General features: G+C 45.7%; 2 protein-coding genes across 5 annotated transcripts in view; one reads left to right on the forward strand and one right to left on the reverse strand.

The window, feature by feature from the left end:
• Positions 1-212: 212 nt before the first annotated feature.
• Caf1-55 (chromatin assembly factor 1 p55 subunit) lies at positions 213-14,633 on the reverse strand. Its single transcript, XM_077682929.1, has 13 exons — positions 14,438-14,633; positions 13,483-13,612; positions 12,531-12,581; positions 12,339-12,433; positions 11,839-12,012; positions 8,811-8,865; positions 7,672-7,732; positions 7,480-7,572; positions 7,331-7,398; positions 6,688-6,814; positions 4,331-4,543; positions 2,573-2,683; positions 213-935 (listed from the first exon to the last, which is right to left on the reverse strand). Exons 1-13 carry the CDS (start codon positions 14,454-14,456, stop codon positions 867-869), a joined length of 1,266 nt encoding a protein of 421 aa, XP_077539055.1. The 5' UTR covers positions 14,457-14,633; the 3' UTR covers positions 213-866.
• A 173-nt stretch (positions 14,634-14,806) lies between these two features.
• Positions 14,807-21,900, forward strand: part of Reps (RALBP1 associated Eps domain containing) — a 60,519-nt gene continuing 53,425 nt past the window's right edge. For 3 of the 4 annotated variants that reach the window (XM_077682924.1, XM_077682925.1, XM_077682926.1), the window contains exons 1-3: positions 14,807-14,964; positions 15,282-15,503; positions 18,941-19,064. In XM_077682924.1, the coding sequence (XP_077539050.1) occupies positions 15,348-15,503; positions 18,941-19,064 (280 nt within the window). In that variant the 5' untranslated portion in view covers positions 14,807-14,964; positions 15,282-15,347. Of the gene's footprint in view, positions 14,965-15,281; positions 15,504-15,642; positions 15,892-18,940; positions 19,065-21,900 lie in introns of those variants that run through there. The other variant, XM_077682928.1, reaches the window with a different exon arrangement.

Raw genomic sequence — 21,900 nt, forward strand, 5'->3', positions numbered from 1 at the left:
CCGTACAGTTTACAATCATTAATTTAAACTCACTGCAACCCCGACAACTTTCTGCCAAACTAACAGTAAATGAATACTACCCAAAATCAAAATGTGTGGCTTATAGCCTAACAGGACTGCTTAATTAAAGGGAGCCAATTCCCAGAAGAATAAAATGAGAACCAAAGGTACCGAGTTTTGAACTATACTAGGCACAATAATGAAATGCGACATTCATTTTTTGAAAGTTTTATTTCAGTCAGAATACTATAAAAGATTGTCCCGGATAGACAAACTTCGATATTAAAAGAAAAACGGTACAGCATTGAATTTGCCATGGGGAATGACCTGTACTGTTGGGATAAGGAGTGGACAACATGTCCATAAAGAATTCAGAATTTTTTTTTTTTCCAGTACAAAGTGCATTTATTAGGCTTCAAGTGCAGCCAGATATACAGAGGCCGCAAATAAAAACACGTCTTCAGTGATGGAACGGGCTGAAGTGGCAGTAACTAGGCCAAACAAAAGAACAGTCCTGATTCGAGCAAATCTTCCCACCTTTTGGCAGTACGCAGTTACTAACTTGATTTTCAAATTCCACAAGTTGATAAAAATGGAAAAAAAAGTAGGAGCTTTCACAAGAAGTATTTGGAACCCTGCCCTTTTCCCTTGCAATACAAAGTAGCTAGAACACCAAATCCCCATACCCGGAGTTTTAGCCTACAACCACCGAAAAGCCCGGGAACCATCCCAAAAACAACAAAAGAAAAAAAGAAAGCACAAGTTGAAGAGTGGAGGGAGTGATTATGGAGTGTATAGTTAAAAACACCGACAGCGGCTGCAAAACCGCCTTAGTCAACCAGTGGTCGAGACACTGAGACCCAAGTTTAAGATGCGGATGCCTCCAACTCGGTTGCAGGGGTTTCCTGTTCTTCATCATTGTAGATATTCTCCGCCTGGAAAAGAGAAAAAAAGAAAGGCAAAAATTCACAATCTCTGAAGTGGGAATTGTTATGTAGTGCGTATGCATACAGCACTCTGATATACACAGGTGCCTTTAACGTAGGATTGACTACTACGAACAAATTCACTGCTTGAAAGACTCTTCTTCCCGGTATATACAAGAAATTAAGCTTGGTATCAAAGTATGAAGAACCCAGGGCATTAATAATACCCCACTAAGAATGCAGGTATCCCTGAGGGCACTATACAAAGAACCCTTTGAAAGCTGGTTTCACTAGAAATGTATTGCTTGGAAGACACACACAGGGGCCATTCACATGGCCTTAAATAAAGACACGAGGGCTAGCAATTTGTTACGCAGTGAAAGTGACACAGCAAGCGTTTTGAACTGACAGATGGGTTCTTTTGTTGACTCAATATGAAATGCTAGCACATTTAGAATTGCACCAACTAAACTGTTACGACCACTGAAGCAAGTTGTTCAGGGGCTCCAGTACACACACAAACAGAGCTAAAACAATGAACAAACACTAAAAGCTGAATGAAATTTTGTTTTAACCGAAAGATCATATGTCTCGTAGCTCTCTCAGCTTTAGTTCAACGAATAACGATGCATTGTTCGCAGAGAAGTAAGTAAATAAAGCTGGCATTAGCTATTCTGCCTCCCATTTTTTTCCAAGATGTAGCCATTGCATCACAAAGTAGGAGCGAGGCACCGGGCGGTCTAGAATGTAAACGGTTGGCGCTAGGCAGCTCTCCACGCTGTCACGCTGGCAATGGTAGCTTTTAAGTCACCAAGCCATGGCTGACCCCAACAACGTTTCTCTGGCCAAGGAGGCTGCCTTGGACTTTTATGGGTTTTCATCAATGGAATGAAAAATGATTTTAAATGCTCGCCTATACCAGCCTCCCAGACCCCATCAAGCCAGCTGCAAGCAAAGCCTCTTCTGAAGCAACAAGCGCAGTTTCAAATATCAAGTGCAGCTTTACGGCTGCGCCGTTCAGGTGGGCGCCTTCACTTTACCGCGCTTCTCTTGCGTAAACCTATCATAAAATAAGCACTCTTCAGAGCAGCCGTGTCAAGCAGTCATCGTTGTCCCCGCTCCCCCTGGCCCAAACATAACAAGGGGAGAGCGACGCACGCTTTACGGATTGCCAACAGCGGCTCACGGCGAGCAGAAGAGCACAAGGTCAGATCGGTCGGCTAAGCACCCATCATAAGTACATTTCACAAGTAGCAACGTTCGAACCGGGTGTGGGCACGCTTTACAGATTGGAACATCCGCACGCAGAGAACATGAGATTGCAAGCTCAGGTGGCTCGCTTAACCACCTGCAGTGCATCCTGTTCCTTTTGCCGCTTCTAATGAAGGGACAGTAGCTGCTTCCCGCTGGGGATATTACTTGCAGAAGCTCAGGCATTCACAGTCGTAGGTTACCGACTTCGCTAAATGCGCACCAATGCTTTTCCAAACGAAACCGAGAGCATGACGGCTGACTGAATAGCGAGGGAAGCAGAATATATTTAGGTTCTCAGCACCATAATCTACCAATACAGGCCAACTTGTTTGCGCCCTTTAGTGTCCCTGTAACATTACAGCGCTAACAGTTTGTGCAAAGTAGGCGCTCACCATCTGCCAGACTTGCATGATGTTGTCCTCAGAGACTGAGCAGATGACCCAGGGTTCATTGGGGTTCCACGAGAAGTCTGAAATCTTGGCAGTGTGGCCCCCGTGGATGAACTGGGGAAGAACAACAGAGGAAGAACAAATGGTGAGACGTTATGACATCGGTACAGACACGCAACTTACAAATCGCAACACCGTGGTCGGGAAATCAAAGCCATCATCAGTAAGAGGGGTTGGGACACACGGATTTACTTTTTTTTTTAATTATAAATGCTGGGGTAGAGTGCCACGTTCCAAGAACAAAAAACTGAGAATAACGCTCAGAAGCACCGAGAAACAGATGAGCGCGCTAGCTGTAAGAGAGTCAGCAAGACACTACCCCACTACTAAAAAAAAAAAGAGGAAAAAAAAAAAAAAAAGCGTGAAATGGCAGCTGAGTGAAATGGCAGCACAGGCTGCGACAGCTTACTTGAGATCAGGGGTTTCATCTCACGAGAATGAATGCGATAAGCCTTTTCAGCATAGGCGAATATCCTACCAGCTAACTTAACTCTGCTTAACGCGTCCAGCAAATGAAACTGGATAGGCATTTGATGTCACCCAAGACCGGTGCAAGTTTAAAAAGTTGGGCTCACACAGGCACCAGCTGTGAGCTTCCTTACAACATATATGAAATGCACTCCACTTCAATGCAATTTAAACAAGAAATAAACAACTAGCTTCAGCAAAGCGGAATTATTTTTTTTTTTTTAGAGAAGAATTTTGCAGTGCCTTTCTTCTCCAAGGCTCACCCAATTTGTCAGCTGAACTTCACCGTCCATAAATAAGCAACTCGAAGGACAAACTAACCACATTTTCTTAGGGCTCCTGCAAAGTTGTCATTGGGGGGAAACAGTGCCCCCTTGCACAGACAGAGGGATACTAGCGAAGGTATGAGATGCTGGACGGACTTCGAAAGGGCAGCCATGACAGATGCACAGGTAGACCATTGTTGTTACAGAGGCCACGAAGACAGCATACAAGTTTGTTCAGCTCCAAAGAACTAGCCCTTGGCAAATCACTCAGCCCCATTCCAGCACGAAAGACATCTGTTTAACCAAAACAGAAAGAAAGTGAGAAATATAGAAAAACTTTTCAATTTTATGCCAGAGACATAATATGGGCAGCAGTGATGCAGTAACATGGTCCGGCACTAAAAACAGTTACGAGTGTGTTAATTGCACGTTAGCATTCAAGTGAAACACGACTGAACGGAACTAGCAGCCTCACTACAAGGTGAAATAGGACGGCGGCCGCCAATCGGTGACCGGTAAAAAGTGCAAAGGCTCACAGGTACGTCGTCTGCTCCTCTAGTTCAAGATCTTGCCTGAGCTCCCATACACCGGCGGCTTTCAGGCTGCTTATTTGTCACAAAGTGCTTAGAAGCCCCTAGTAGGATTCATCGCTGTTATACATTGAATGCAAACTGCACAACCGTGGAAACATAAACAACAGCGTGCTTGAAAGACGCCGGCACAAGGGAGGCCGAAAGAACTCAAATCGGAAGTGGCGGACCTCCGCGGGAGCAGACAATGTACCCATGAGCCTTTGCACTTTTTACCGGTCACCTATTGCACGAGCAGGATTCTGCGACGCCACAAATAAATCACCGAAAAGTGGCAAGGACTCGTCACTGCTTCATCCAGTTTGCGATGCAATTGGCATCATCGTCATTGGGACGATGAGGCGGCTTTCCTTATCGACAACCCAAACAGCTCGTACCAGGAGCTCGGGCGGCCCGTCCTCGGCGTCCTCAGCCGACTGCTCCTCGCCGATCTTGCTGAGGTCCCAGACGTGGAGGCGGCGATCGGTGCCGCTCGACGCCAGGATGGTCTCGTTGTGCGGCGACCACTGCACCTGGAAGATCTCGTCCTTGTGCGACTCAAACGAGTGCAGCTTGAGCTTCAGATTACGAAGGTCCCACAGGGCCACCGTCTGCAATGTGAACGGGTGGCACGCTTTGAGACAAAATCCCGGCATACTACTGCGATTGGTACATTTTCATTTACATGCCAAGACAGCGGCCACACTATTCTACTGTCCGTAATCTACCTTAATTCAATATAATCCATTTCAATCTCTACCTTAACCCAAGCCCACTAATTCACTCTAATCTACCTTAATCCCATCATACTAATCACTACTCTCAGCAATGGCGTAGCCAGAAATATTTTTTTTGGGGGTGTTATACTCTACAGTTAAACATTCTTTAAAAAGTTTGCACTCAAAAGATATCTTATTTTCGTTTTCTTACGTTATTCCCGTTTTTAAATTTAAATTATAGATGAAGTGCGTAAAACAAGTTCATCCAAGCAGCTTGCATTAGTGGTGCAAGGCCGGGGAAACAATGGAGCTGGTGGGCGACCTAGCTTCTTCCGGTTTTGCTAAGCTTTGCTAAGTACTGTTAGGTTTTGCGATGTTCTTGCTAGGCTAGGCTAAGTGTTGAGGGGTGAGGCTAAGTTTAGCTGGATTTTACAAGGCCGTTCCGGTCAGTTTCCCCACACTGACAGCGGGTACCAGGAGGGAAAAAGCTAGGTCGACCCCCAGCTTTGCTGTTTCTCCAGCCTTGCATCGCTAGTGCAAGCTGCACCATTTTTTCTGTCGCGGGGTGGTTTGGCTGTTGGGAGAGCTGCTGCTGCGGGGCTGGCGGGCTGGCTGGCAGGCACGGCAGCAGCAGCAGCCAGCGAGTGCTGGTCTACACGAAGAACCAGCGCTGCCTGCCGCGCCCGTTCTCTGCTTGTATACAGAGGGCCTCTTTTTACGCATGGCCACCCGCCGGCCGAGCCCTGCTATCTCTCTTCGTGTGCCAGGCGACCTTCTCTTATGCCGTGCGTTCTCAGTAGAGTTAAACCCGGCTGAGAGGCTAGCTGTTGACGCTGCTAGAAGCTGGGCCTGACTAAGGTTGTGCCCTGCTGGGAGGCTAGCGTGTGCCCGCCACTCTTTGCCGACACACGCTGCTTTTGCACTCTCCCTCCTCACAAGGAGGCTCCGCGCGCATCTCTCTCTCTCACTCTCCCTCCTCACAAGGAGGCTCCGCGCGCATCTCTCTCTCTCTCTCTCTCTCTCTCTCTCTCTCTCTCTTTTTGCTGATGCCACTGGACCTACCTCCAGCTTAAACAGCTCACAGCTTAACTCTTTCGTGACCACACCATAGGCCATTGTTCACGGGTGAATGATGATTTTCAAACCTCCCGCAAAAAGCAAAAACGGCGCTATTCGGACAACCGACGCCATCTGGCGTGTTCACTGGAAACCCCTCTTTCGGTTTCGTTGCAGTTTGTTTACATTTCACGTGGGTAGACGGCGTTTCTTTTTTTTTTTTTTTCTTGGCTTTTACCACTGCAGTGATAAGGATTTGGTGTGAGAATGCAAACAAACATGCTTGGATGCATATTTTAGAGACCGACTCGAGTGGCTTCGCAGAGTGGGGCTGTTAGGTTGGTGGGCCTGCAAAAATCCAAAACTTAGTGTACAACGTTGATGTATATATTGAATCTAGCTTAGGAATGTAGAAACACTTCGTCTAAAAATTCCTAAAACAAGTTTTAGGCTCAGTAAAATTGCCTATTTTTGTGTTTTGTGTATATACTTTTTTCTGCATTTTTTTGTTTTGTTAACCAATAAACTGTCAATAATTACAGCTTTCACAAAACTGCTATTGTGTGTTTGAAAGAGGAATCTATGAGCTACAATTTCATGCATAGCAATGCTAAATGTGTCCCGTAGCTCAAGAGAAAAAAAAAAAAAAGTTTGCCGGAAGCATTCAAAATCGGCCATTTTTCCGTGGTCACAAAAGAGTTATACAGTGCAAGAAAAAAGGCCAAAAAAGAGGGGGCCAGGATGCACCACCTATAAAATTTAATGGAAACAACCTCACACCCCTCACTCTTAACCATTCACTGCTATGGTATATATTAATTATTTTGTTATACACAGCTGGCACGCTTTGGTTCACCTTCATTGGCTCACTCGCACCATTTGTGTTGACACTGGGGTCATTTCAGACCAACCTCCCAATAAGACAGACATAAAACGGCTTTCGCCTATAGCAAGGCAGAGAGAGTGCTACGCCAACGCACCTTGTCGGCAGAACCCGTTGCCAGAATGAACTCGCTGTAGGGGTTGAAGGAGAGGCAGTTGACCTCGGCCGTGTGAGCATCAACGGTGTGGCTTGGCTTGTTGGTGTTGTTAGAGCGAGTGTCCCAGCTGCAAGAAGGGGGGCACGGATTTTTGAACTCGCATTTGTCCACTCAAGATGGTTGCAGGATGGGCGAAAAGCAATGGAGGAGCTCTTGGTTGGGCCCAAATATTCTACTACAAGTAAAGCCAGCTAAAGTTTCTGCACTGCACACAAACACAAACAGGAACGGCAGAGTACAGTGGCTGGGAGGCCACACAGTGGGTTAGAAGGAATAAACTAGGCTGCTAGCTATAAGTGTGCATAAGGTAGGGCAGGTACTCTCTGGACTGAGGTGACCCTCATGCTCAGAAAGGTCCCAAAGTGGCCCAAGCTTGGGTTCATGGTTTCAGCCCTTCGTCTTTATATTACGAACTGTTCCAAATACAACCCAGAGCAAGTGAAAAACACATCACTACAATTGGATACATGTTGCATATGAGGGCTTGGAAGCTGCAGCGGCACTCCTCACAGTCCTAAAGATGGCTCGAGGTGTGTGTGTGAGGGCAAACAAATGCGGTAGAATGGGGAAAGTGGGTACTTACATCATCAGTTTCTGGTCATCTGCTACGGATCCAAAAAGGCTCTCGTGGAGAAGGTGCCATGCTACATCCTAGTTAAAATAAGAGGGAGGTTAGCACGGAGGTGGCGTAAAAGCCTTCAGTTAGGAAGCGACACCGCAGAGGGCACTCACTTCAACGACGGCGGTGTGTCCCGTGAAGATGGTTTTAGCGTCAACCACTTTATTCTCTTTTGGTGTAGCATTGATATCCCAGAGACAGATGGTCTGGTGGGAAAAGGAAAAGGAGGAAAAGGTCGCGTTCTCTCAGCCAACAGACTTGTTCACAGCAGGCACAGGTTAAAGCTACAAAGGCAGACAACTTACGTGGTCATCTGAAGCGCTTAACAAGTGGCCATTGAGGTTCGGGTTCCAAGAAAGTCCATATCTGGAACCCAATTCCCCACAAAAGGACCTCGTAAACATGAAGTCGGAAATGCTACCCACAGAAATCAACGCCAACAAGCTGGGCTTCCCTATAACGTACTCCAACACATGTGAGTGGATTCATAAACTGCTACCATTATGAAGCTCCCTCCATGTAGCTGCATAAAAGATGAACTCTAGAAGTGGACCGTATGCTGCACATTTGAATGTAAGCTCCCTGTCGCAAGTCTAGTCATCCCCATATTTAATGGCGAGCTCTTCACAATGGGAAAAAGCCACCTATTATACTTCTAAGCCATCTGCACTTCGACATAGAAAGCACACGTCACGGACTACAAGCCAAATAGTGGAGTTAGGCAGGGCATATGGCTCTGATACGGCAGACGTCACAACAGATGACGATCAGCGATTATTATAGGTGATAGAATGAGTACGAGTAGCAAAATGGTTGCCGTGAAACGGGACAACAAGCAGCAGTTAACTAGCAGTAGGAGAGTTAACACAGAAGAATACAAGAACAAAGAATGCATTTGGCTGAAGCACAACTGGACAGTACCACGATGGTACCTCAGATACTTGCGAGTATTTGTATTTCGGTACGGTGTCACATTAGAAGAACCTATTTTTTCACCAGTAGTGAAGTAATTTTACACTATCTAAATTATTGCGATACTCTGGCACGAGTACTATCCCGTTACATTTTTTTTTTCCGCAGAACAAAAGACAACTGCATTTTCTCTTTTTAAGCGAGTCGTACCTTCTGCTTTGCCAGCCCCTCTCACTTTTACCGAATCTGGCTTCCCTTCTGCAAATGGCAGTGTTAGGTTCAACTCGCCATCGATTTGCCACTCTAAACATTCAATGTCTCCAATGTCTCCAAAATATTCCAATTACGACACCGAACACATTTATCTTGCACATACAGCATGAAAGTTGTATTCTGGAACCCTTCGTGAAGTATCTCTGCTTGGCCCTGGGCTGAAGCAATGCAGGAATGGGCGGAAGCCACTGGTGGACTACACAGCCAACCACGGACGATGATTTTAGAGGGGGAGAGATGAGAAAGGGGCACTGCTTACCCTTCCTTCTGATGACCGCGAAGCCTGAGATCAGGACTACATTCACCATTTGGGTCTGGGAAGGGATGGGGGGAGAAAAAAAGATTCAGAGCTAACTCTTCTGGGCAGAAAACAGATACAAGTAGCACATAACTGCACGCAACAAGAGGCACACCACCTAAAGATGCAAGTTTTCGTGAAATCTTGAGTGACATGAGAAAAGAAATAGGTTTCTTTTTGCGCTTACCCTTTCTTTGTGTTTACCCCCCCTCCCTCCCAGAAAAATAGGAAGAAAAAAAACGCACAGATTTGTCAAAAATTCAACACAATTAAGGCAGGAGCCTTAGATGTCTCATTGAATGCAAAAGTGACCATAGTTGCAGGCCACTACATGAACGCAACCAAATTATGCCCGCCGTACAAAGATAAGTATGAAATGTGATTTGAACCCGGGTCGCCAAGAGCCGCAGCTAAGTGTGGCAACGACAGCACTAACCCGGTGCCATGCCAGGATGGAACAAAAATTATCCGGATGCATGCCGTATGTCAAGTCGCGTGAATGTGACGGCACCGCAAAGACGGGGCAACAGAAAAAAGAAAGCCTTCGATAATCACTGGCTCTCGCCTTCGAATCACGCAAGAGACTCAAGTTCCCGGCAAATTTTTCGTTAACACTGATATGAATATAACTGGTAGATGCGGCCTCACAGAACTCCCACAGAAGTCCCAGCAGAGCTTCCGCTCTAAAAAAATCTGTGCACGATTTCACGTCACGGCACTAATTTCAGGAAGTGTTCTCCTCACTGCAGAGTGGTCACATTACAACGAATTTCCCCGGAGCAGTTTAAATGCTATCCTGATTGGGGGGTGCGGTTGGGTGGGAATACAACAGGAGGAGAAGAAAAAAAAAAAAAAAAAAAATTTGCCAACAGTTTCTTTGTTTTTTCCAACCGCTCACAGATCTAACACTACATAGACAAAAGACACAACACTAACGAATAAAAAAAAAAGTAGAAGTTGGAAAACTATTCACACATGCACTACACGCTGTTCTTCCCGGGGCAAGCTGCCCATCTGGGCACATCCTCTGGACAAGTCATGAGCAGTTACAACAAGGTAGGGCTGAAGTTGTGAACAATCGTCATGTATACCCTGTATACCCTGCAACAGAGCAAGTGCACAGCAGGATGCCTACTCTATTTTTGCTACACTGCACCAGCAGTTACTTCTAATTCAACTTACTTCAAAAGAAATTGCACTGCAGGCAAACAGCACAGGGGGAGCGGGAAATAAAGGGGAACATGAAACCCCACCAGAACCATGAACTAAACACGTGGGCACCGCGAGTATCAGCATCAGCTGAACTTGTTGGTCAATATTTGGTGGACAGATTAAAAGATCGATTTTGGTCAGCCATTTCACCAAGCCGGGGGCCAACCTCCCTCTCTTGGCATGCACAAGGGAGTTACAACACGAATGCTGCCATGACAGAAACAGCAAGACCATAGTCATCTTCCTAATCATCTCCCCTGCAAGTGAAGTTTTTTTTTTTTTTTTTTTTTTCCCAGTGAAGACCCAAGTAAGAACACTTTAGCAACACCAACTCTGTAACTACAGCGAAACGCTGTCCCCTCAAGACCCAGGGCATGGCTTGCCTGGCTGTTTTTTCAGTCAATCTGGTCAGCTGTTGATAGGAGCACACGACGGAAGCGAGTAAAGATGGAGGATGTGTCAAACAGGCGCATAATAGACGCAAACAAGGGGGACCTTCCCGTTAAAAATGCTGCCCCTGGCTACATGAAGCAGTGCCATGGGGGCCCTCCACAGCATTTTTTCATTCCCTTCCAAGGGCAGCAGAAATTCTGCCAGATGAAGTAGTCAAACTATTTGTTGACAGATTTGAACAGCTTACCAGTTGCAGGTGAATGATCTTAACTATTTGGTTAGCTGTTCTATGAACCCTCAGCCAATCACCTTCTATGAGTATGTTTCATATGTTTCAGTCCCACCACATAGGGACTGAAGTTCTGATTATTAAGTGGAATTGTTGATTGGTTGTATAATTAGGACCAAGAGTGCTTGTTGACAGCTGCGTTACGCACTATTTTTTCTGCTCGTTTGTTTCTACCCAGGAAACTTGTTTGGTTACGTGTTTCGCTGCACCACGAGAGTTCTCCGCTGCACCACAGTGCTGAACGTATAAATATTGCCGCAAACCATGCATTAGGTTTGTTTTTACTGACCGGCTGCGCCCGGCTGTGTTATCTGTATCCCAAGCGAAGCGCATGTTCATTCTTTATTTTAATGCCGCACGGGTTATCTCATTTGGATAAGCAGAGCGCTTCACCCTAACGTAACTGGCCTGGAATAATCTTCTTTGATCTACAATGTTCTGGATGTAAATCGACGGTTTGAGAAACACTCCCACCGAAAAATAAAAGCCTGCAGAGCAGACGCCGTGGTATTCGACTCACTGACGCTCGCTTGCGCACATCACTTTGTTGACTGCTGCTTCGCCGCTTGTGTATTCTTTGAGTTGTTAGAGGAGCACAAGTTCACTCCAATAAACTTGTTTTCCTTGATCACAACTGTGCTGTCTTTGGCTACGTGACAATATGCAACCACCCCTGCCCTGGCTGCCAACAAGTGCCTGGCAGCATATGATAAATAAAATAAACAAATCGGCTGTATTATCTGAAACCCTTTCACATCCTCTTGGCCACTCACATTTTCGGGTTTTGCACTACTCCAAAGGGCAGTCTGAAGGACGGCCAAACAAGGGCCCTACTTGGGACACTCCGTTGTCTCTGATGGGAACTACCCGTTGATTGGAACCGATTGTAATAGTGCACTGGTTGTAACTCGCCAATTCACATTTATTTGGTTGGCCTTATTACAAAGCTTTGGCCAATCCCCCTGAAGTAGGTGCGAGCATATCTTTACACTGAGCAATACCCAAAGCTGTACACTAAGAACACAGCCATCCCAGACCCCCAGAACGTTTTGCAACAGGACGCAGGAGAAGGGGAAAGGGGCACCGGCACCGTACCAGGCTTTGAGGGGTGCTTGGTGTAGTCGAAGATTAACACATCGCTCGAGGGGGTCTTCGTGGCGATGATGCACGGGTTCTGCGGCATGAAGCGCGCTCGGTTCACTTCCCCCTCGTGGTTGATCTTGATCTCAATATCAATCTTCCCACTGACCGATCCAAAACCACCAAACTCTGAAACCAAGAGGGGCAGAATGAGCAACAGCGCAGTTGAGAGATGGGGCACCACTCGAACACAACTTTGAATTCAGGACTTAAGTCGCAACAGATCAATATGAAAGACGGTACAGGCGACTATCACATCTTTACATTGAAGCCATTTTTCACTGCGATTGTCAACACAGCATGCAATGCGGACTTCACATGACTTACTGCCATTAAAATAGAACCTGAAAATATTTTTCAGAAGCAGATACGACAAGTTCAAGCAAGGCACGAGAACTTATGAACACGTGCCAGGTGTTCAATAGGTGTTCAGCAGCCAAATCACTGCTACTTACCTCCTTTCTCGCTATCGTAGTGAGTTGCATCAAATTGAGCATCTTCACTTGGCAATTGTACGCTTGCTATGAGCAGGTGGTTCTGTTCATCAGATCTGGAGGAGAGAACGCAGAAACACGAGCAATGACAACGTGACTTTTTGTGGGTGTCCCAACTGTGGGCTCTTTCAGTAGGGTGCTCAGACAACTCACGTGTGTGTCCCCAAGATCAGCCTGTGAATGCTGTAGTCCCTTCCCTCAGGGCTGGGAAAACAAAAGACAGCGAATTTCCAGGTTAAACACGCACCAGCAAAACACGATACAAATAAGCGCATCCCAGGTTGTTCGAAAAGAGCAGCTACAATTTCAACTTACGTTTGCAGAAACAAGGGTAGAGCACACTGGCTAGGAAAATGTAACAAGTCCCTGTGTCAAATCACAAAACCCAGCGGTACTTATAAAAGCTAGACAAACTACTAAGCATTGCTTACGTTAAGCTGCCATATATGCAACCAAATACTCTCTTCCCTAGTTCCTACTTGGGGGAACATAAAAATTACTAAATAAGATGAGAAAGGCGATACGAACTACACCAAGCACTGCTGACCTATGGCTGTGAACTTGTGACGATTCTTTGCGAATATTTCGGCCACTGCGCCCTAAGGTTGCCGCTTAAAAACAGAGAGAGAGAGAGAGAGAGAAAACCACCAAGTGTGGCAATGTGCGCGCAATGATTACTGGCCTGGAACTATTTTCAATCCCTGTAAAAACTACAAGCCATGAATTTTTCTCCCACCCCCAAGTATAAAGATGGACCCAAACCAAGAATTATAACTTGCTATCAGCGAGGACTCGAAACAGATTCCCACTTCATGAGCACAAGTTGGACACCCAAAACTTCCCAACTGGTGAAAGCATTGCGTTTGCCAAATCCGTGCTAATCCACGCATACGCTGCGATGCCGTCGACAAACACGCAGCAACAGGTAAACGCCGAGAGAAACACGCCCCTGCAACAAACCACTGACAGTTGCCGTTACAAAAAGCCACACCTCCAAGTTGTAGTTTTACCCAACGAGGCTACACGTCGGCTGCGACGCATGTCCCGGTGAAGAGGTAAGGATTGACTCGGGTCACGTGGGTATCTCACTGAGCACCACACTCACCGAGTCACGTCTGGGAGCCACTGGGCCGTAAGGCTGGGCCATTCCAGTGCGTGTGTCATTACGAGGTCATAGAGGAAAGGAGTGTTCTTCTTCCATATCTTGTACTCCTCGTTGATTACTCTCTCTTCAACTGCAATGGGGAGAAGAAAGACCACGAGGTGAAGGTTTGGGCACGGTAATGATAACAGCCCAAGTGACACAGGGCAAAGAGAGCAAGAATCGCAAATGCGCGAGGCACATCGAAGGGAGGTGGGTGGAGGGGGTGGAGCTCAACTCTTTGCCCAATGTTTCAAGTCACTTGCACACGTAAATGTGTAGCTTCATGTTCGGAACAACCACCGTACTACTGTTACTAGATGCAACGCGACGTCAAATTTGGCGCGAAGCCGCATTACACAGCCATGAACCACGAGCTACAGGAACACCGCAAACACTCGGGAAAGAAAACTGCGGCTCCGCTTACTTTTTACAACAGCTGCATCCGTGAAGAAATTCCTAAACTAACGAAGGGATTAATCAACTTAACTATTGCGAAACCAACGTAGGGACTATATGACGGAAACTGCGGTACATACTCGTGAAAATTACCTCACGTGCTGCAGCCCACTGGCTCACTTGGCTTTGAATAGTCGCGGTCCCAAACACCTTTTCATGCCCTTCAACCCGAGAACACATCTATTAACACCAAATACCCATGCACAACGCTCACGACGGCGTCAAACTTGTTGCAATGAGGCGCTGGTTGCCATAAAGCGAAAATATTAACTGCGTCAAAACGAGCGCACTGCAAGTTTCTATTCCCTTAAACCGCACACGTTAGCAGTTTAGTATACTCGGACTACCAGTTTTTGGCGACTTAACTCGGCGTTCCGTGCGGACTGAAAACCGGTGCCCGCATCAGCCATTCTTGCTAAGCACACCAAAAACGAGCTGCCAAAGCCTTTTCTCCACTCACCGGCGTCCTTGTCAGCCATTTCAGTGTCTTGAGATGCTGCCGAACGAAACAGGCTGCGTTACGGTTCCTGATCAATGTTCCTAATTACACCAACGAGTCCTTTTTGACAACTTTTTCACGGAGCGCCTGCGTCTTGAGGCGAGAAGACAATGCCGGCTGACCTGCGCACAACAGCCACTCACCGACTCGCGCCAAATCCGCCAGCCAGTCACAAATTTCCGCACATGATTGGGCGATTGACGGGATTGTCGGCTTTTTGCATTTATTAGCTGATACTGATTAAAAATAAAGAATCTCGTTAAATTTTCGCTTTATTCGCAATGTTTCCCTTCGAGATAGCTTTTTTGTTGTTGTGTTTTTACGCCAACTACGCCTGAAAACTTACAAATGAATTTTTTCACTCCGGGCAAGTGTCGTCCGAAGTGGGCATGGTAGACGACGAAGGATGGGTTAGTCGCGCGGTGCTCGCCTTGCGTCGTAAAATTCGGAAGGACGGCTGACTGGTGACGAACTCCATGGCAGGCGAGGTACGATTGTGGCTTTTCTACGCGCCCGCCTACTCTCTCGTGCGCTGCATCGCGTTATAGAGTGTGCCGAAGCCGAAATATCGGCGGAGACCGGATATCTAGGCCTACTATTTTTGTCATGCCATATGAGTGTTTCCCTTGCAATCGCGTCCAGGAAGCCGCGCTGTCGTAACGATACGCGGATCGTTTCGGCTTCGCAGCCTCTCAAATGAGCGTCCGAGCTACAAGCGGCGAGATTCAACTTAGCAGCTCGGTCTTAACCCGCAACCAACACGACCGGTCTCGGTTCGTTCAGCCACTCGATTGCTTCGTTCCAGGGATGGTGACAGCGATCCTCTGATCGCGTGCTTCTTCCCTCACGAGTGCGTTAGCTGCCGGCTGCGATGGACAACACGGGCCTGAAACTGACCGACGCTGAGCAGCGCTATTTCGGCGAGCTGTTCTCAGCATACGACGTGGATGGCCAAGAGAGGGTGGCCGGCTCGAAAGCATCCGAGCTGCTTCTGGCGACTCAGTTACCGACAGAAACCCTCCAGCAGGCAAGTCCGTTTTCGCTGACACTATTGTTCTCAAGATAACGAGTTCTCAAGACATTCTTGTTTGGTCAGTGACCTGTTCTACCACTACTGCTACCACCACCAACTGTCCTCAGCGATCCTGTAATCTGTGACTACGGCCGCTATCTTCCGCCGATTCTTTCTCTTGCGGGTGAAATATCAGCTGTCAGTACGCAGGGTCTGATCGTTCTGCGCTGTACACTGCGGGGTTACTTGCGCAGCTGACATCTGTCGTTCCGCTAGCTTTGACAACCGCTGACGCGGCAGGGGTGATTCCGTGTTTCGTGATCATTTTTGCTTCGCACCGGCTGAGCGCTTCTGCTGTACGAAGAGCCTGGTGTTAGTAACTGCCTTTGCAACGTAAGCCTGGGTGTGTATCGATTCTGTTATTCGTTGCTGTTATAACTCGTTATTCAGGTGTGTCCACAAGTTAAGTAAACGAAACCAGCAAATTGCCCTGCAACAAGTCTGCGTTTTAAGCGATAGCTTCTCGCCGTACTATTCTGTTCTTTACGGATGATCGTGCAATACTTAAGTGTGTGCTTCTGTAACAAAACAAGGTAACTGATGTTACAGGGGCAGATTAGGGGTTAAACGAAGCAGCATTTTAAACTGTCAATGTGTAGTGCTTACAATGAGAAAAATTTGGAGGGGAACTTGGTGCTGACCTTTAGCTGCCTGCCAAACAGAATAAGCAACAAAGCTGTGTGTATATCTCAAGGGATTCTTTGGACGGTTTTTGATTACATCACATAGATTGGCAGCTTGGGTCTGAGGAGTCGTGATGCAGCTTGGTGCTGCGATAAACCTGAAGCTGCTGGTGGTTTTTGAAGGCTGGAAACGTGTCAACTAAAGAAGAAGTCGTGGCCATGTTATGGATGCAGTATTAAAGGAGAGAACACTTTGTAATTAGTTAAACACCAATGAGGTTGCTGTTAGCATCATCTGGGGAATAACTGTTCGCAAATGTTTTGCATTAGTAGTGTCTGATACGACAGCCGTAGCCAAAACTTGACAGAAGCGCCAACAAAATATGTATGAACACTAACTTCCAACTTAGGCTTATTCGAACAGGTGTTACTGTAAAGGACATATACGAAACACCCTGGAATATGTCCACAGGATGAAATGCGCACTGGATGTGGATGCTCCGAACAAGGCACACCACGCATTATCTCCTTAGTGGGTAATATAGATAGCGCTACCGATCACACAGTAGTACCCCAGATGTCATTTCTGGCACTCCAAATGATCACTCTAGGGGTTTTTTCTTTTTTTGGGTGTCGAGTGGTTAGAGTGCTGCTTTCAAAGTGGGGCTTGCAGCCACAGTCATGGCAGTGACTGTCTCGGTGTCATTGCCTAAGCTTATACTTGTTTCACAGCTTGATGCATGATGTCAACGGTTGATATCTGGGGCAGGGAGGTGGCTTCTGTCAAAGTCGCTGCCTTGTGTGCCTTCTTTGGAGTGTCCACATTCTCTGTATGTGTGTCTTACCCTGTGTGCATATTTCTGGCTGCCCTGTATATGTTGTTTTGCGACAATGTCCCGCCTGCATTTTAAATTTGTGCCTGTTCCAATAAAACTCAGTTCAAAGTTGGCATTTAAATACGCACGTTTCGTCTGTGCATTTGTCAAGTCTTACTTTGCACCAGGGCTGGCCTAAGAGGTGGGTGGCCTTAGGACAAGCAGTTAAGCAAGCAAACAAGGTGGCATGGTTGTCAGGTAGTAGAACTAGCTGAACAGAAAATGTTTGATTAATTTGAGGAAACTTTTTTTGTAATATGGCTCTAGAATACAAGAAGTTAGGGCAGCTTGCATAGTAACCCAATTGTTTGTTTTTTTGTTACTTTACTTTAATGTTTGTTGGGCAGAACTGAGATGTTCAGACTCGTAAAATGTCATTTGCGATCTTTTTGTATGTTTTGTACTAGAATGTTAACCTAGTTTGTGTGCTGTTTGCAGTCATTAAAAGATGGCCTAGAGTACTGTTTGACAACACTGCAGCCTGGCCTAATGTAACAAAACGTAAAGCGTATAGCCTTTGTTGTACAGGTATGAAAAGAACGCAGCAAGGTTACAGATAACAGTGGCAGCCATCGGGGTAGTTTGTATATATCAGTAGTGTAAATGCCTCTTTTCTGTTCAGTTTTTAGTCCATAGGGGTTTTTGCATCAGTGCAGGACTTTAAACGGTGTTGTTGCAGTTGCATATTTTTAGCATTAAGACTACCAGTCTTGTTTAAGAGGGTCAGGGAGAAAACAGCAATCCTAGTTTTATTTGGAGGAGCTGGCCTTTGATAACTTGCTCATCTCAGTTCTGGTAGTAATGAATGTTGCCTCAATGAAAAAAGAAAACTACAAATATTGATAAACCTTCAAATTTCCGCTGCAGCCCTGAGAAATCACAGGCTGTTGCGAAAAGTGTTTGGCGAGTCCCCACTCATTCACGTGTCTCCCTTACTATAAAACTTAATAGATGTTTGCATTAAAATGGGCAAGAACCAAACTTGCGTTGTCTTTAAGGTTGGACGCTGCTCTTAAACAACTTTTAATTTTTAAATAAACCCTGAATTTTGTCGATCTCGCCGCTTTTCCCCCACTGATTTTAAATATGCCATTATTTTTTGAGTCAGTCCATTAGTTCCCAAGATAACTAGTCTTTTTTGGAGAAAAAAAGACAAAACATTGTTGATCATAAAACTGTAATCTTTTTATTTTCCAATTCTATGAACCCTGGTTAATACAATAAGAGGAGTGGGTTTTTGATGCACCGCTTGGAACTAATTTTGCAGCTCATTAAACTTTGTGTGTTTGGAATGGGCATTCAAAATTGATCCTTGCCACGGGTGCCACCAAAGCTTAATGAGCTGTAAAATTAGTTCCAAGCAGTGCATCACAAAACCGCTTCTCTTATTGCATTCATTAGGGTTCAGAGTATTAAAAAATACAAAGATTACAGTTCTGTGACTAGCACTGCTCATTCTATTGTTCCCCCCAAAATGGCTAAATATCTCTATCTTGGGAAGCGATTGACCGACTCCAAAAATAATGGCATAGTATCTGAAATCAGTGGGGGAAGAGCAGCAAGACGGACAAGTTTCACAGATTTTACTTAAAATTAAAAACTAAAAAAAAAAGATTTAAAAAGAAATTGAGTTTTTTTTTTTATTTAGTGCTTTTTTTTTTTTTTCGGCTAAAGAAACGTCTTTCGTGGCCAGAATGAAGCTTAGCGAGTTACCAGAGGCTAGTTGTCTCAAATTGAGCGGGGTTCTATTTTGTCTCCATGGCCCCGTCAATGGCCCTTAATCCATGAGGTTGCAGTGCACCAGGAATCGAGTGACAGGTACGAGGAATCCGGTGGCAGTGCCATAATTTAACACTCACGTTCATGCTCCACGTCCTCTTTGCGGTGCGTGCAGATCACTGAGCTGTGTGGGGCCAAGCGGCTGGGCCACTTCGGCCGGCCTCAGTTCTACCTTGCCATGAAGCTGATAGCGGTCGCCCAGGCGGGACTTCCTCTCAAGATGGACACCTTCGCCTCGGGTGAGCGTGTGTGCCACAGCCGCGTCACTTTTTTTTTTTTTAAGTGCAGAGCACGTTAGGGACTCGCCTTGTCATCGAAGCTCACTCGCTGGACCCAAGTAGAGCCACACACATTCGTCGTTGCAGCGTAACCCAGAGGCTCTGAAAGCCAAGCCGTTTATATAGTCATAAGCGGTCGAAACTCGCGAATTGCTGGCGCTTGCCATACATCTCCCCGTTGTTTAGCGCAAAGAAAACTGCAGGTACATTTGAGGCAAAGTATACGTAATCAACCGACAGCACCCTCGCTCATTGAGTTAGGAACGCTCATTGGGTTGGTTTTTACGGTACTAAGCGAAAAAAAGTGGCAGTACAATGCAGGCTTGTGTGGGAGGAAAAGCAAGCACAAAAAATTGGCCACGTATCTGATCCTTTCGTTGCAAATGCCGTCAAAAGACGATAGTCTTTATCGGCTTTTGCGAAGTAAATGCCTCCCTTCGCTTTCCCGCTCACCTCTCATGCTGTTCCTCTTGCGTCGCGCTCCTCCCAAGGTAAAGACGGCAAAGGTTTGCTTAAATCATTTTAAATTTCCCGCGTTCCACTGCTCCAAACCGGGTGTCTCGATGCGAACGCTGCCGTACGGCGAAGACGCTCGTTAATCGAGGCGCCCTACTTCAACGTTTATAGAACCGCGTTTCCCTACTCCACGTGCGTTGCAAGCAGAACGTGGAACCTACCTAGTGGAACCTTGCGTAACTGTTGCCGGTTGATTTCTTAAAATGGCGCCAGAAGCTATAGTGGTGCGGGCGACAGCAGGCGACGGCGGATTGAATTCTTTTTCTGCATTTGATGAAGTATTTAATTTCGCAAAAGTCAAGCATGTTTGATTTTTTCATAAAAGAACACTGCAAATATCACTTCTGTATTGAGTTGCTGTCTCATATTTGCGTAATGTCTTGTTCTTCTTCAACAATGTTGACAAGTATGAACATTACACCGGGCATAGACGGGTAGATTTAGCTGTGACTATATAAGACTATTGCGCAGGCATTGTTTTGCTTTGGCCGGGTCGCTGAATCGAATCACAGACAGACGGACAGACAGACATACAGACAGACCAAAATATCTGGGTTTAAGTAGCCCAAGAAAGACTATCGTCTTTAAAAGAACAGAACTGCTGCTGGCGCAGTTTCAGGCAGGGGGCGTGTGAGCACGGCAAAGGCGGGAAATTTGAATTGCATTGGGTGGTAGCAGTGAGTGGATAACGGCGGCGCTGCAGCCCATGATGGCAAATCACTGCTCTGCACTTTCGACAGCTTTCACATTGAGTGGAACAGCTTTAATTTTTTTTTCTTTCTTGTTTGTTTCTTTGAAACGGCTGCAGTGGCTTAGTGGCTAAAGCGTTGGGCTGCTGAGCCCAGGGACGCGGGTTTGATTCCTGGCCGCGGCGGCCACTTTTCCGATATGGATGCGAGAAGCAAAACGCTTGTGTGTTTGAGATTTCAGCGCACATTATACCTAGATCCCCAGGGGGTCAAAATTAATCTGGAGCTCTCCACTATGGCACGCCTCATTACATGTGCAGCGTCGGCTCATTATTAAACCTTATAATCAGTGAATACATTTTGCTGAAATAAGTGGATGTGACCTGGCTTCTGCTCCTGATCTTTTAGTTATGAAATAGGCGACATAAATAGCATCATGATAGATTGTCAGAGATGGCTCGTCTGTTAGGATTCATATATTTCATCATTTGTGACTTATTTGGTGTCTAACTATAAACAAACAAAAAAACAAACAAATGAAACACGAGAATGTGGAGTCAGTTCTGACAATCCTAAAACTTGGCATCTGTGTGAATCTCAGTTTGTTAATGTGTGGCTTGAGAAACTGAATAATCTTTGATTTGTAACAGTACTGAGTGCCAGGGACAGACTTTGTCATTTGTTGAGTGATGGCTCTTTGGAATGCCTTTGAACCTACTTTATTCTTTGTGTTTTTTTACGCAGCATAGTGCTGCCTTCTTGTCTTTGCGTGTTACTGCCCACATTAATGTCCTTCAATTTCTCTTCCTGTAAATGTCCTGTGCAGCAATGTTTTGGAGCTTTTTATAATTACAAAAAAAAATGTGTTAAAACTAAAATATTGAGTTTACAGTATTTTGTACACCTGCAGCTATTTGGCCTTACCCTAAACTGTCACCACCTTTTTCTTTTCTTTTCTAAAAAACTGAAAGTCCAAATGGCTAAAAACCTAGCGTTTAAAGCAATCTTCATTTTTCCTCAACATTTGCACCGACTTTAAAGACGACCATGAAGGCGACATACAACCTCACTCCAATTGATAGAGTGCTCTGTTGGAGTAACATGAATGCCAGTCTTAATTTGAACTTTAATAACATGATTCATGTATTTCAAAAAAGGGGACTAAATATGCTGACTCACGAAACACTTTCCCACACTTGTAACGGTGTATGTCTACGATTGGCTGATCCCAACTGAATTGTCTGTTCAAATAGCTTTGTGGAATTCAAGCTGGAGCTCATGATGTTCAAATAATAAACGTTATTTCTTCGCAGTGAAATAACGTGGGCACAATATAAAGCCACATCAGTAAAGTCCCATTGAATCTGAGGCTCGCGCTACTACAGGCAGCAGTGATGCTAAGCCGTGTCTTGAGTGGCTCTCACAACGGCATGACAGCTTTTGAAATCGGCATTCTTAATTAAAGGAGCCATGCATACAAAATAGAAGTTTGTTTTATTTGAAAGATTTGGTGTTTTATAGTGCCCCCAGCACTTGTCCGACAGCAAACGATGCCGTATTCACTGAGAAATTAATTAATTTAGATCAAGATT

The sequence above is a fragment of the Haemaphysalis longicornis genome, unplaced genomic scaffold (genome assembly GCF_048455015.1).
Source record: "Haemaphysalis longicornis isolate Haplotype H1 unplaced genomic scaffold, Haemaphysalis longicornis Haplotype H1 scaffold_9, whole genome shotgun sequence".
NCBI classification, from domain to species: Eukaryota; Metazoa; Arthropoda; class Arachnida; order Ixodida; family Ixodidae; genus Haemaphysalis; species Haemaphysalis longicornis.